General features: G+C 41.9%; 1 protein-coding gene across 4 annotated transcripts in view; it reads left to right on the forward strand.

The window, feature by feature from the left end:
* ERAP1 (endoplasmic reticulum aminopeptidase 1) overlaps window positions 1-14,658 on the forward strand; it is a 34,616-nt gene that overhangs the window by 2,888 nt on the left and 17,070 nt on the right. The window contains exons 1-9 of one of the 4 annotated variants that reach the window (XM_049707067.1): window positions 6-278; window positions 841-993; window positions 2,865-3,405; window positions 5,662-5,800; window positions 9,187-9,321; window positions 10,412-10,532; window positions 11,604-11,758; window positions 12,116-12,229; window positions 13,421-13,552. In XM_049707067.1, the coding sequence (XP_049563024.1) occupies window positions 942-993; window positions 2,865-3,405; window positions 5,662-5,800; window positions 9,187-9,321; window positions 10,412-10,532; window positions 11,604-11,758; window positions 12,116-12,229; window positions 13,421-13,552 (1,389 nt within the window). In that variant the 5' untranslated portion in view covers window positions 6-278; window positions 841-941. Of the gene's footprint in view, window positions 1-5; window positions 279-840; window positions 994-2,864; window positions 3,406-5,661; window positions 5,801-9,186; window positions 9,322-10,411; window positions 10,533-11,603; window positions 11,759-12,115; window positions 12,230-13,420; window positions 13,553-14,658 lie in introns of those variants that run through there. The other 3 variants (XM_049707066.1, XM_049707068.1, XM_004263514.4) reach the window with 3 other exon arrangements.

A 14,658-nucleotide genomic window follows, 5' to 3' on the forward strand; every position in this document is an offset into this window, starting at 1 on the left:
CTTCAGCAGCCCGTGGGCCTTGCTGTCAGCTCAGAACCAGTTGGAATTTTTAGATCTCTTCTTGGGCTGTTGGAGAACCCTTGAGGACTCCCAGAGCCCTTGCATGCCTGAACCTGCCACCTTCCCTGTGCTCTCTGCCATCTTGGGGCGCAGGCCACACCCACTAAGCTACTGTCATCAGAAGTTCCAAATGGAAGCACCACGCAAGTTCTTTTTACCTCTGGCCCCTCAACGTCAAGGGAGATCCATCATTCTGCCCTGGGATTCTGCCTGAGGAGGTAGGGGCAGGAACTCTTTACTATTTTGGTGTTTCAACTTTATTCTTCTCTTCCAAATCACTCCAGTCCTCCATGGCTGGAAGCATCCTTTAGTTGGTTCCTAGACAACAACAACAACAAAACCGAAGAAACACAAAAACAGAAACCCCTGTTCTTCCTGTTCACATTTCTTTTCTGTCTCATTTGGGTGGTGCCTTTTGAGCTGGGATTATGGTGTCTCCATTGTTGACTGTCTCTACGGTGCTTGCATCCCTTCTGTTTATTTAGCCTGCAGATCTACTCCGTGGGGAAGCGAGAGGTCAGTACTTGTAGCTGTGTGCTTCGGAAGGGAGCAGAATGGAGAGTGAAGGGTGGGGATAGCACATCAGTCATTCCCCTGAAGTCGTGTTCCCCACATAGAGATCAAGGGATAAGACCATGGCTTGGCAAGGATTATCTAGGAGGTTCCTCAATCTCGCTCTTCAATAGAATTTCGGGGAAGTTTAAAAAAAATTATGATGCCCTGACCTAGGGATCCAGGCATCGGTCATTATTATTATTTTTTGTTTTGTTTTTTTTGCAGTACGCGGGCCTCTCACTGTTGTGGCCTCTCCCGTTGCGGAGCACAGGCTCCGGACGCACAGGCTCAGCGGCCACAGCTCACGGGCCCAGCCGTTCCGCGGCATGTGGGATCCTCCCGGACCGGGGCACGAACCCGTGTCCCCCGCATTGGCAGGCGAACTCTCAACCACTGCGCCACCAGGGAAGCCCCAGTCATTATTTTAAGAGCTTCCTAGATGACATTAATATGCAGCCAAAGTTGAGAACCACTAACATAGAGGAAGAATCCAGTGTACCACCATCATTTCAATAACCTGAGCTCACCTGACAGAAGCCGCTCCTGGCCAACTGCTATTAGAGAGGCAGCTTTGTCTAAGAGAGAGAAAAATGTATGCTTGGTTCTCTGGGCATGGATTGCCAACTCCCTCAAAATTCGCATTTCTTTTATGTCCCATGGCCTTAATGAAGTGCAAAATATGGTCTGCATCATGCCTCCTGGTGTGCTTTGAGTGTAACCTTAGAGTCACCCCCCTCCTTGCCTTGTGAATAATTATTCTCCAGCAAGTTCTCCTGGGGTTTGCTTCTGTCCACATGGATTGCCCGAACAGCCCTATCCTTTCACCTTTTGTGCTGTAGCTACTGCTCTGGCTTGCTCCACCTGCAGTGCCTCTGATGCCCTCCCTTCACTTCCAAATCCGACCCCTCCTTCCAGACCACTCCCAATGCTGCTCTTGCATAAAGGCATCTCAGCATCACTCTGCAGCCAAAGTCACTCTCTCCCTTTGGAAATACCATTCCATTCTCCCTCAGCACTCTTTTCTTCTTCTTCCTTTTTTTTTGGCCACACTATGCGGCATGTGGGATCTTAGTTCCCTGACCAGGGATCAAACCCATGCTCCCTGCAGTGGACACGTGGAGTCTTAACCACTGGACTGCCAGGGAAGTCCCTATTATTATTTTTAAAGCACTCCACGCTTTGTTGTGTTTTACTCTTTGTGTATATACGTTTTCTGCCCTTCCAGATTTTGAAGTCCTTGATTATGGGATTTGTGTCTTGTATCTTCTTATATCCCACACGGTACTCAGCACACAGCCTTGTAGGTAGCAGGCATGCAACACTTATTTGTTGGATAGAGTGTAAGAGAGAAACCAGGGGATTGTCACACACTATCATGAAAAGTCACTCTAAAGTCTTCCCTGGCTAAATAGATACTAAATCAGGTTTTGGCAGGACAGTTTGACAAAGATGCCAGTGTTATGAAGGCTTACTGTTACAAATACTTGCTTTTCCCCCCACACTTAGTACTGAGCATGTATGTTTCTTTCCTTTACTTCCTGTGTTTTAAGAACTCTCTGCGTTGTAAGCTTAGTGGGAAGCAAGGCCTGTCTCCCGTTGAGGAAGCTGTAAGCCCAGATTCTTGCTCTCTCCACCTCCCAGCCTGGTAGTGTGGACACCTCGCTTCTGCTGAAACAACAGAACGTTGCAGGGGCAGTGGAGACCTCACTCTACTGGTGGCCGCAGGGGTGTCCGAATCTAATGTCTAGGCAGTAGGGTGGCTTCTTCTCAGAATCTAATCTCTAGGCAGTAGGGTGGCTTCTTCTAAGGTCCAGTGTGGGTAGGGGGTGGTCACCTGATCAGGTGTTTCTCTGATGTGGTTCTGGCCGCCCATTTTTGCCTGTTTTATGAGCCTGGTTTCCCAAATGACCTGGCAACCCTGTGACCCATTTAGTGAGCTACTCAGGATCCTCAGCCAGAGCTTGTTCTTCCTTTCAACAGAGAACCCTGACTGGTAAGAGTTAATTTAAACTAAGAATGCCAAATGATGCCTTACAGTAGGTGTTAATGATTGTTGCTGACCATAAACGTCTTTCTTCTTATGAATCATTAACACAGGGAAGGTAATTGTACTTTCAGGAAAAGACCTAGTACTTTTGAAAGTTTGTATCTGTATCTGTTCATTCTGGATGGATACATTCTGAAATTATGCTGTCTTGATAATATTTTAGTGACTCTTTTTTTTTTCTTTTACACATTTGTGCCACTAGGCAGTTCAAGCAAGATGATACCTCTGTCCGTCAAACGGCCCCTTGTGACCATGTCCCTTCTGCTTTCATCACTGTTGATGCTCTTAACTGTGGCAACTCCATCCTGGTGTCAGAGCAGTGAAACAACATCTCCAAAGGCTAGTAACAGGGCACCATTTCCTTGGAATAAAATGCGACTTCCTGAGCACATCATCCCACTTCATTACGATCTCATGATTCACGCCAACCTCACCACTCTGACTTTCGGGGGAACCACGGAAATAGAAATCACAGCCAGCAAGCCCACCAGTACCATCATCCTGCATAGTCACCACCTGCAAATATCTAAGGCCGCCCTGAGGAAGGGAGCTGGTGAGAGGCAGTCCGAAGAGCCGCTGAGAGTCCTGGAATACCCGCCTCAGGAGCAAATCGCACTCCTGGCTCCTGAGCCCCTAGTGGTCGGGCTCCCGTACACCATTGTCATTGACTATGCTGGCAATCTTTCTGAGAGTTTCTATGGATTTTATAAAAGCACCTACAGAACCAAGGAAGGGGAAGTGAGGTATTTTTTCGTGTCTCTCTCTCTCTTTTTTTTTTTAAAGGTTCAAGTGCTACCCACACGAAATTTATTACTTCAGGTGGATTGTCTTTTAAAATTCCCTTGATTGTTGAATTCTTTCTTTGGTTTTGTTTTGCATCTCTTTGTAGATTTAAAAATGGCTCATAGTTTTTTCCCTGTTTTGGGGGATCTCCTTTTTCATTCTGTTTTTTTTTTTTTTTTTGCGGTATGCGGGCCTCTCACTGCTGTGGCCTCTCCCGTTGCGGAGCACAGGCTCCGGACGCGCAGGCTCAGCGGCCGTGGCTCACGGGCCCAGCTGCTCCGCGGCATGTGGGATCTTCCCAGACCGGGGCACGAACCCGTGTCCCCTGCATCGGCAGGCGGACTCTCAACCACTGCGCCACCAGGGAAGCCCTTCATTCTGTTTTAACCAGTTTTCTTTCCTCCAGCTCTATCAGAGGGAATACCTATTTGTTTATTTAATTAGATTTCTGGCATATAATAAATATTTTAAATTCTCTTGGCCTATGTACTAGTTTCCAAGGGTTGCTTTAACAAAGCACATAAACTGGGTGGCATAAAACGATAGAAGTTTTTTCTCTCACAGTTCTGGAGGCTGGAAGTCCAAAATCAGGGTGTCAGGAGGCCTATGCTCTCTCAAGTCTCTGAGCCCCTCTTTGCCTCTTGCTAGCTTGTGGTGCTGTCAGTCTTTGACATTCCTTGGCTTTGCAGCTACATCAGTCCAGTCTCTGCCTGCCTGTCACATGGCCATTCTCCAAATTTCCCTCTTCTTATAAGGACACCAATTCTGTTGGATTAGGGCCCAACCTGATGGCCTCATCTGAACTTGATTACATCTGTAAAGACCCTATTTCTATATAAAGTTACACAGATATTAGGAAATAAGACTTCAATGTATCTTTTTAGGGGACACAATTCAACCCATACAGCCAATTAGAGGAAATATTAAGATTTTTGTCTCAGTTAAAACTTTTTTAGGGATCCTCTCCTGCCTTGCTTTAGTTGTGTTATTTTTGTTTGTTTTTTGTTTTGTTTTGTTTTGCGGTACGCGGGCCTCTCACTGCTGTGGCCTCTCCCGTTGCAACGGAGCACAGGCTCCGGACGCGCAGGCCCGGCGGCCATGGCTCACGGGCCCAGCCTCTCCACGGCACGTGGGATCCTCCCGGACCGGGGCACAAACCCGCGTCCCCTGCGTCGGCAGGCGGACTCCCAACCACTGCGCCACCAGGGAAGCCCTAGTTCTGTTTTTAATAAGACATTTTGGGAGATTTTATACTAAATTTTAAAATCAAATTTCATTTGTTAGTAGATTATACTAACTTACTTTCGGATTTCATATTATTTTTTTGAGGTAAAAAAAGTCAGATACTACCAAAAAGAATTTTTTCAAAAGTAAAATGTACCCTCATTATAGCCTCTAGAGATAACTACTGCTTCTATTCCAGGGGAATATCCTTTAGACTCTTTTCTGGAGATGCGTACACATTATTTTATGTAAATGGAGCCATGCTATATTTCTGTTTCACGAGGGAGTTTTTTAATATGTTGAGGAGATGTATTTTACACGGATGACTATCCCTATACGTCATTTTAACGACTTTATTAAAATGTATGTTTGTGTGTTGGTTTATTTAACTAATCCCTGATGGATGGAAATTAGGTTGTTTCCAACTTTTTGGCCGTCAGCAATAATTTGACAAGCATCTTCGTACATCATTTCTTCAGAATAAATGCCTAGAAGTAAAATTGCTAAGTCAAAGGGTCCATAAACTTTTGATATCCCTTGCCATATTCCTCACTAATACTGTGTATTGGCAATCCTTTTAAAGCCAAAACGCCAATGGATTTTTCCCTTTAATTTATTACATCGATCATTAAGGAAGCTGTGCAGCTTCGGATGTGTTTATTGACAATTTGTAGGTTCTTCTTTTGTGAGTTGCTGATTTATGACCTCTGCCTGCTATTCTACTTGGTTGCTGGGTATAATTCTTACATATTTTTTAAGAGCTCATTATCTGTTCAGGTTATTAACCTTTTGTCAAATACCTTTCAATCAATTTTCCCTGTTTTCTTTTGCTTGTCTTTTAGTTTATGATAGCTTTGGTCATATAAAAAAATTTTTAATAGTGAGATTCATCAAGATTATGATAACTTTAGGAATTAAAAAATGATCACACACCTAACTGATAGTCCCTGGTGCTTCATGGTATATTTTTATTTCCCTTGTCGTAATTTTAGGATACTTGCATCAACACAGTTTGAACCAACTGCGGCCAGAATGGCCTTTCCCTGCTTTGATGAACCTGCTTTCAAAGCGAGTTTTTCAATCAAGATCAGAAGGGAGCCAAGACACCTCGCCATCTCCAACATGCCACTGGTGAATCTAAACTCCTGTGTATCTACTCGCAAGAAAAGTCCATTGATTCACTGTGATTTGTATTACCTCACTGACAGTTAACATTCAGGTTGCCTGTTCTGTTTGTTTTATTGCCTACAGATAGCTAACTTTTCTATTTCATTTCCAACCTATGCTTTTGGTTCAAGTAACAATTTATTTATAGTCAAAGAAAAAAATTGTCCCCAAAACATGCAAAATTTAGGTAAGAGTGACATTGTAGGTGCGGTGTTGATGGGAGGGAAACTTTATAGACAATTCAGGTCAGGTTAACTGAGAGTGCCCTTCACAAAGCACTTTCACTTTTATTTTCTCATATGCTCTTTTAAAAGGATTTTAAAGGGAATGCTTTGTTGAATAAGGCCATGTTTCTATGATATAGTCATTCTCTATAATTTCTATATACTATATTACTAATAATATTAGCTATGCAATTTGTAACTATGGCACAAAGTTGGTCAGATGGAAAAAGAAAAAACAGTAATATTTTAAGATTATTACGGTAGTAAAGGTAAGTAATGATAGCTAGCTCAGTTCCCAGTTTCAAAGCAGATGTGGACAGTTTTCCCTCTGATTCTTATTTATTTCTTTTTATTTTTTTTTCTTTTCCATTATGGTTTATTACAGGATATTGAATATAGTTTCCTGTGCTATACAATAGGACCTTGCTGTTTATCTCTTCTATATATAATAGTTTGCATCTGCTAATCCAAAACCCCTCTGATTTTTAAAAGTAGTGAGGAGAAGATGACCTCGCCAAATGAATAACATTACTTAGTAAGTGCCGTTATCCTATGATTCTGGTAGCACTGGGAAAACATAAGCTGAGCTGTCATTCTACACCCGATGCGTACCAACTCCAGAAACACACACACCCTTTGTTCAGAGAAGCTCACTGTGGGTGAGACTCAGGGTGGAATAGGCTTTGCCCAGAGCCCAGAAGGGTATCACGCCTCATCCCTGTGCTGACTCGGGAGGCATTAGCTTCACATGAAGGGACTCACAGAGCCACAAGCCAACCTCTAGTACAGTATTTCTCAACCTTTAGAACTCTGTATTGCTCCCTGAATCCCTTAAGGATCCCTTAAAAGGGAGTCTGCCATTCCCTCCTAGAAGGCTGTATAAAAAGCAGACTTTTGTGAATCCTTACCAGCCAAGAACTTTTGTCTCTCTCCCCACCGCATTTGTATATAGCAAGATAAGAAACAGTTATGCCATTTTCCTAATATAAATTTGAGATAGAGAAAATCCTTTTTCAAATTATAGTTCCCTCCCCAAATATTATGGTATTGCTCCCTGGGATGGGAGTGAGTTCTCTAATTAGAGAATTACAGCTTAAGGAGAAAAAAGGAACAGGGGTGTTTTGGAAATGAGGGACAGACTGACCCACTAAACAAGATTGGTGGAGATTTTGTAGGCTTGCAGGGGGAAGGCAAGAGCCCCAAGGCTCCCCAAAGATGCTGGAATCTAAATCCATGGACGTCCGGGACCCACTTGTTGAGGATCAGAAAATCTAATGTAATCTTGCTCTTGAACAAGAAAGCTCTTCCCTTGGCAGAAATTTAACAGGGTGGCCTGAACTCAAGATGCAGACTTGGGGTTGAGGGGAAGAACAGTGGGGTCTCAAAGGATCTTTTTGGAGGCTAGAAAAGCAGATACACCTTTGGAACACTGAAGTGTTTGGGGCAGGAGTTAATCACATCTAAATTTCTATTCTTGACATTGTACTAATAATTAAAACAATGTCAAGAATAGAAATTATTGTTAGGGGTAGGTTGAAGGCATTTTATAAAGAAAGGTAATTTCGGGTCCTTCAAGAGTAAACCTAGGTTGGCGATCAGAGTTAGGGTTTGAATGACCAAAGGGTGACCAGCAGGCACCATAGCTTGTGGCTGGTGGGTACTAAAAAGAAGGATGAGGTGGGGCTTCCATGGTGGTGCAGTGGTTAGAATCCGCCTACCAGTGCAGGGGACACGGGTTCAAGCCCTGGTCTGGGAAGATCCCACATACTGCGGAGCAACTAAGCCTGTGCACCACAACTACTGAGCCTGTGCTCTAGAGCCCGTGAGCCACAACTGCTGAAGCCCGCATGCCACAGCTACTGAAGCCCGCACACCTAGAGCCTGTGCTGTGCAACAAGAGAAGCCACCGCAATGAGAAGCCCGCGCACCGCAACGAAGAGCAGCCCCCCCACCCTGCTCACCACAACTAGAGAAAGCCCGCGCACCGCAACGAAGAGTAGCCCCTGCTCGGCGCAACTAGAGAAAGTCCGTGCACAGCAACGAAGACCCAATGCAGCTATAAATAAATAAATTTTTTAAAAAAAAAGAAGAAGAAGAAGCATAAGGGGGCAGAGAAATAGAGGTAGAAATAAGATTACAGGAAAAATGCATGTGTTAACATGGAACTTCTCAGATTAGTTCTGGATGGTCTTCTCTCCAGGGTCCTGCCCAGTGCTTTCTGTTGGCTGAGGCATTAGACTTTCTTCTCTGGAAGCCGACATCTTAGACTGTACCTTTATCACCCCAACCCTACTCTGCAAGGCTGCTCCCTGATTGCATTGAAAAACTGATTCCAGTGAAGCAAATCAGAGTTTGGAGGAGGCTTTGCAGGGTCAGGCCCAGGCATGGGTTACTTTCAACTGTTTAGGAAAGTAGAAGCTCTTTTTAGGTTGTCCTCGGTGACCCCTATTAGACTCTGCATTTCCACATCATTCTCATACCTTGTATTTAAGTGAGCTACATCTTGGCAAAGCCAGCAATCTCAGTTTTGCTTTGTCTCACCCATGTTATCAATCCTCATGTGCCAAATATGAGTGAGTTTGTGATCATCTGGATTATTTAAAAGAAATGAAGTGGTGATGGTTGTATAACTGAATATAATAAAAACCACTGAATTGTATACTTTAAAATGATGAACTTTATGGTGTGTGAATTATATCTCGATAAAGAAAGAAATGGAGTAGAATGGTTTGGCCTTAATGTCTAAATTATAATCAGATATCAGAAAGAGATATATATATATATATATTTTGCAATACACGGGCCTCTCACTGTTGTGGCCTCTCCCGTTGCGGAGCACAGGCTCCGGACACGCAGGTCCAGTGGCCATGGCTCACGGGCCCAGCCGCTCCGCGGCATGTGGGATCTTCCCGGACCGGGGCACGAACCCGCGTCCCCTGCATCGGCAGGTGGACTCTCAACCACTGCGCCACCAGGGAAGCCCCGGAAAGAGATATTTCTAAATAATTATACAAATGTCATGTCATATACTTTCAGTATGTCTGAGAGTTAGGAAATTTCTCTTTATAAAATGTTTTCAATGTCTCGGGTAATTGTATTTGATGATTTCAGTTATTCTGATTTTAGGTTAAATCTGTGACTGTTGCTGAAGGACTCATAGAAGACCATTTTGATGTGACCGTGAAGATGAGCACCTACCTGGTGGCCTTCATTGTTTCAGATTTTAAGTCTGTCAGCAAGATGACCAAAAGTGGCATCAAGGTGAACCTGCGATTGTCACATAGGGTGACCAGCTTGTCCTGGCCTGCCTGGGACTATCTTGGTTTTAAAACTGGAAGTCCTGCATCCTAGGAATCCCCTCAGTCTTGGGCAAACCAGTTGGTTGGTCATCCCGTTGTCTCAGATACTCATATTTACAGTGGGGTTCTAATAGCAAAAACATGCGGTGAGGCCTGGCCTGGCCTGGGTCATGGTCCTGGCTCCACCACTAACTGACTTTCTGCTCCCTTTTGCCCTGCTCCCCTTGGAAGTTAGCTTATACTTTTTTAAAATGTGTAAGTTGGACTAGATCCTGCAGTGGTTTCTAAGGTTGCTCCTGTGTATAACTTCATGCAGTTTGGAAGTGAATGTCACGGACTACCTAAGCGGGAGTTTCTAACCATGGGAAGGAAGTAAGATAGAGCAGTCTGCTTGGAGTATTAAATGGCTCTGGGGAGAGCATTTGGGCCAGGGAATACTGGAGTACTAGAGAAAAAGATCTTGTTTCAAAGAGCACTTGCCACTCGGGTGGGTACTATTGTGTAGTGAACAACCTGCTCAACTGTACGCTGTGGCGCTGAATGCAAATAAGATTTTTGGAGAGGAGGGACGGGATACTTTATTTGAAGTTACCTCATTTATTTAAATAGGGGTACATTTCCTATCAGGTTTCCCACCTTGGGCAGGCTTGGGACTTTGTCTCCTAACCCCTGAGTTCTTTAATGCCATGAAAACCCAAACTCAAGTCCATCTGTACTAGGCCAGTGTCCTCAGGGTAAAAGCTGGCTGCAGTGCTCTGCTGACTTCTCAGGGTTCTACTGTCCCTTCATTTTTGGCAACTAAGTCGGCTTTACTTTTTCACTATCTCATGTAAACATTTAAAAAGACATGTTTGTATTTGTTATCCAGCGTTTGTTGTAGTTTTCAGAAGGGGGGGTTGATCAGGAACAGTCAGCATTAATATAAGAAACAGAACTTCCAATTGTCTTTCTTAATATTGGCAACCATATCCCACAATATGAAGCTGTTAATGTCAGTCTTCTAGAGAAGCCACTGTGGCATTTGGATAACTTTCGTGTACCTTTCTCTTCAGGTTTCCGTGTATGCTGTCCCAGACAAGATAAATCAGGCAGGTTATGCACTGGATGCCGCGGTGACTCTTCTAGAATTTTATGAGGATTATTTCAGCATTCCATATCCCTTAGCCAAACAAGGTATAGATTTGGCACAGGCGTTACAAAGTATGGCATTTACTGACCCCAGCAGTAGATTATATCCTCCTAATTGGCATCTCCCCCCTCAGCTCGGCAGGCCCTCAAGTCATTAAAACCTGACAGATTCCTGAGGCACATGTCATGGAGATAATTTTGCCTTCTGACTTTAAATTAATTTTTTAAAAATAAATTTATTTATTTATTTTTGGCTGTGTTGGGTCTTCGTTGCTATGTGCAGGCTTTCTCTAGTTGCAGTGAGCGGGGGCTACTCCTCATTATGGTGCGCAGGCTTCTCATTGCGGTGGCTTCTCGTTGCAGAGCACGGGCTCTAGGTGTGCGGGCTTCAGTAGCTGTGGCTCGCGGGCTTCAGTAGCTGTGGCTCGCGGGCTCTAGAGCGCAGACTCAGTAGTTGTGGTGCATGGGCTTAGTTGCTCCACGGCACGTGGGATCTTCCCAGACCAGGGCTTGAACCCGTGTCCCCTGCATTGGCAGGTGGATTCTTAACCACTGCGCCACCAGGGAAGTCCTTGCCTTCTGACTTTAAAGACAAGCACAACTATATTATTGGGCAGATAGCAAAGGACAGAGGCTGTATTTTTTTCATGATTGGCACACATTTGGTAGGAACATAGAGTACTCAATGAATTTTTCGAATGAATTCATTGATAGAGCATGAGAAAATCTGCATTTTCTTTCTTACATGAGCCCTTAAAACTACTGTGTGTTTTGAGTTTTTAGGTGTATGGGAGTCTTGGGCATCCAAGGTCGAGTGGATTATTGAGACAATTGTTAAAATTGTCTAGTCCCCAAGCACCTTGTCAGAGAATTAGAAATGGAGTCAGGAGGTCTGAAACCCAAGCCCGACTTTGTCTTGCAGCAGCAAAGTAACTCTGTATGAGTCACTGAGTCCTTTTTCTTTATTGTGAAAGGTTCTTCAGTCTAGAATAATCCATGATTCTGCGTGAGCCACGTAGTTTTTCTTTGATCCCTACGCCCATCCACTCTGAAAGTTGGTGTGTTTGGGCAACATGTAGCTTGAGATTGGTAAGATGTTTTTGTTTCCTTCCCAAGATCTTGCTGCTATTCCTGACTTTCAGTCTGGTGCTATGGAAAACTGGGGACTGACAACATACAGGGAATCTTCTCTACTGTTTGATGCTGAAAAGTCTTCTGCATCAAGTAAGCTTGGCATCACGATGACTGTGTCCCATGAACTCGCCCACCAGGTATATAAGCTCAATCACACTTTCAAAAAAATGTTAACTATATCTATATTGCTTTTCTGGGACATAGGCTATTCATACTGTTGTATGAATTCTACCAATTCATTTTTACTATGTCTTTTTTCCCAGAAGAAGAAATGATTTCTTTAAAGCATTAGGTACCATGTTTTATAATACCCATTGCGAAGTTTTTCTTTTTACTTTGAAAAAAATATTAGCTTTATAAATATGTTAACATTCATATACTGACCTTACACATATAAAATATATTTCCTTCTGAATGTCTGACGTTTATGGCCACGTAGATAATCTAGTTTCCATAGAAATCTGTGAATAACCTGAGTAATGTTTTCCTTTCAGTGGTTTGGGAACCTCGTCACTATGGAATGGTGGAATGATCTTTGGCTAAATGAGGGATTTGCCAAGTTTATGGAGTTTGTGTCTGTCAGTGTGACTCATCCAGAACTGAAAGTTGTAAGTTGTATTTACTTACTTTTTTTTTACATTTTAGATCAATCTGTTGTGTTGTTTAATGTTGCTGGAAAATACTTACTGATGTTAGATTATGGAATTCATAGAAAGATTGATAACTTCCCTGGGAATTTAAATATGAATCAGGTTTCCAAAATGCTAGTGAACTTTAAAGATACATTGCAAAGGTTTATTTCCAAACTCAATTGCTTATTTCCAAATCTATGATTGTTATGAAGTTAGTATTAAATTTTGTCCTCCCTTAATATCAAAGAAATAGAAATAATGACAACCTGTCTGTTCCATATCACTTCCCCAACCTTCGGGTTGCTCACTGAAGAAGTATTAGGTACAGATTGCTATTTCAATAGGGTCCTGCTTGCCAAATGAAATGAGTTATGTTTAAGGTCATTGTACATTTGATTGTATAAGAACCTAGACTCATGGGTCACAGACTTAATGCTTTGGAACCTCTACGTGTTGACTTTAAAAATCATGTGTTTAACTTGTGAAAATCAAATGCAGTAAAATTAAAAAGAAACTTTATGTAAAAACAATCCTTTATCATATTATAATTTTCATTTGTACATATTCATATCCCATTTTCATCTTCCAATACACATAGCTTATATGTAGTTATAATTATAATGTACATATAATTATTACACTAGAGTGCATCATAAATATTTTCCTGTTTCCACATAGTCTTTAATAATAAAAATGATTACGTATGGATATTATTCTATTGGGTAATATGCCCTAATCAGGTTATAGTTGGGATTTGTTTTTCATTACTTTTTCTTTCACTACATGGTTTTAAAGCTAAATTTCTTTGCTTTAAAATAGTATAGATGATGATTGGAGATACTTAAATCACTATACATTTTAGTTTCTGATTTTGGCACTGTTGGACTGTAGGCATAATGTTTTTCTTTTTAATAGGAAATTTTCTTTATTCTAAGGTGATAAGTATTTAAACAAAAATTTCAGTGTTGATCTAAGATCACTGTTTCTTGGCTGTTCTTTAGAAGATAGTAATTCTATTTAATTTTGTAAATTCTATAAATATGGAAAAGGTTAGATTAGAAATTGAGAGTGTAAACCTATTATCCCAGGTCAGACCATCCTCATTTCGTATTTTTTTCAAGTAAATGTAAATCATTGGTGATGTTGTCTTTTTTTCTGTCTCAATAGGAAGATTATTTCTTTGATAAGTGTTTTAATGCTATGGAGGTAGATGCATTAAACTCCTCACACCCTGTGTCCACACCTGTGGAGAATCCTGCTCAGATTCGGGAGATATTTGATGAAGTTTCTTATGAAAAGGTAAAATTGGATTATAAGGGTACAGTTTGGACCCTACACTTAAAAATGTGGGGTGGAGAGGTTATAGATAGTGTTTTGGGGTGACTTTCCCTTCATAAGGACTAGCCCAGATTGAATTCCTTCTCTTCTCACCCATGCTGCCCAGAGTTAACTCTTTTAGGCCTAACTTGAAGTTTAGCTTAAAATCCTAAAGATTATATTGTGGTCAGTTTGTTTACTCTCTTAAGGTGAATATTCATGGCCTACAAAAGCTTTTTATTTATCCTTCAATAAATAGGTCTTGATCGAGCATCAACTGTGTACCAGGCCAAAGCCCCTGCCCTTGTATAGCTTTTGGTGCCTTCAGAAACAGTTGTCCTGCACAATGTGTTTAATAAAAGAATTGGAAATTGTTGCCAACATATAATAATTGGGAGATTTTAAATAAAAATCCAGATTTCTGGCTTCGATTGGAGGGAAAAAGGATTCTGGTCATACCAGGCCTGTACTTCCCTTAGCAGCATAGACTGGAGCTAAGTCATGGCTCCTTTATGAGATCAGAGTTCTGCTTTTCCACTTTCCCTTCCATTCCCTACCGTTTCTGTTATCCTCACCAAGGCAGAGAATGTGTCATTTATCATTATGCTTGGCAGAGAATGTGTCATTTATCATTATGCTTGTCTGTTTTATGTGTAGCAAATGGAAAAGTATATCTTGTTTGCATGTTTCCATCAATAGTGCAGAGGAGATAAAAGCAGACATAAAACAGACATATAAACACACACATAGATCAATGGAACAGAATAGAGCCCAGAAATCAACCCATGCATATATGGTTAATTTATGACAAAGGACCTGAGAATATACAATGGGGAATGGAGAGTCTCTTAAAAAAATGATCATTTAGTTCTCCCAACACCACATGTAAAATAATGAAACTGTACCACTATCTTACACCATTCACGAAAACTAACTTGAAATGGATTAAAGACTTAAATGTTAAGACTGTAAACCATAATACTCATAAAAACTGAGAGAAAAAGCTTCTTGACATGGGTCTTAGCAGTGATTTTTATGGTATATGACACCAAAAGTATAAGAGCATAAGCAACAAAAGCAAAAACCAA

The sequence above is a fragment of the Orcinus orca genome, chromosome 3 (genome assembly GCF_937001465.1).
Source record: "Orcinus orca chromosome 3, mOrcOrc1.1, whole genome shotgun sequence".
Lineage (NCBI taxonomy): Eukaryota > Metazoa > Chordata > Mammalia > Artiodactyla > Delphinidae > Orcinus > Orcinus orca.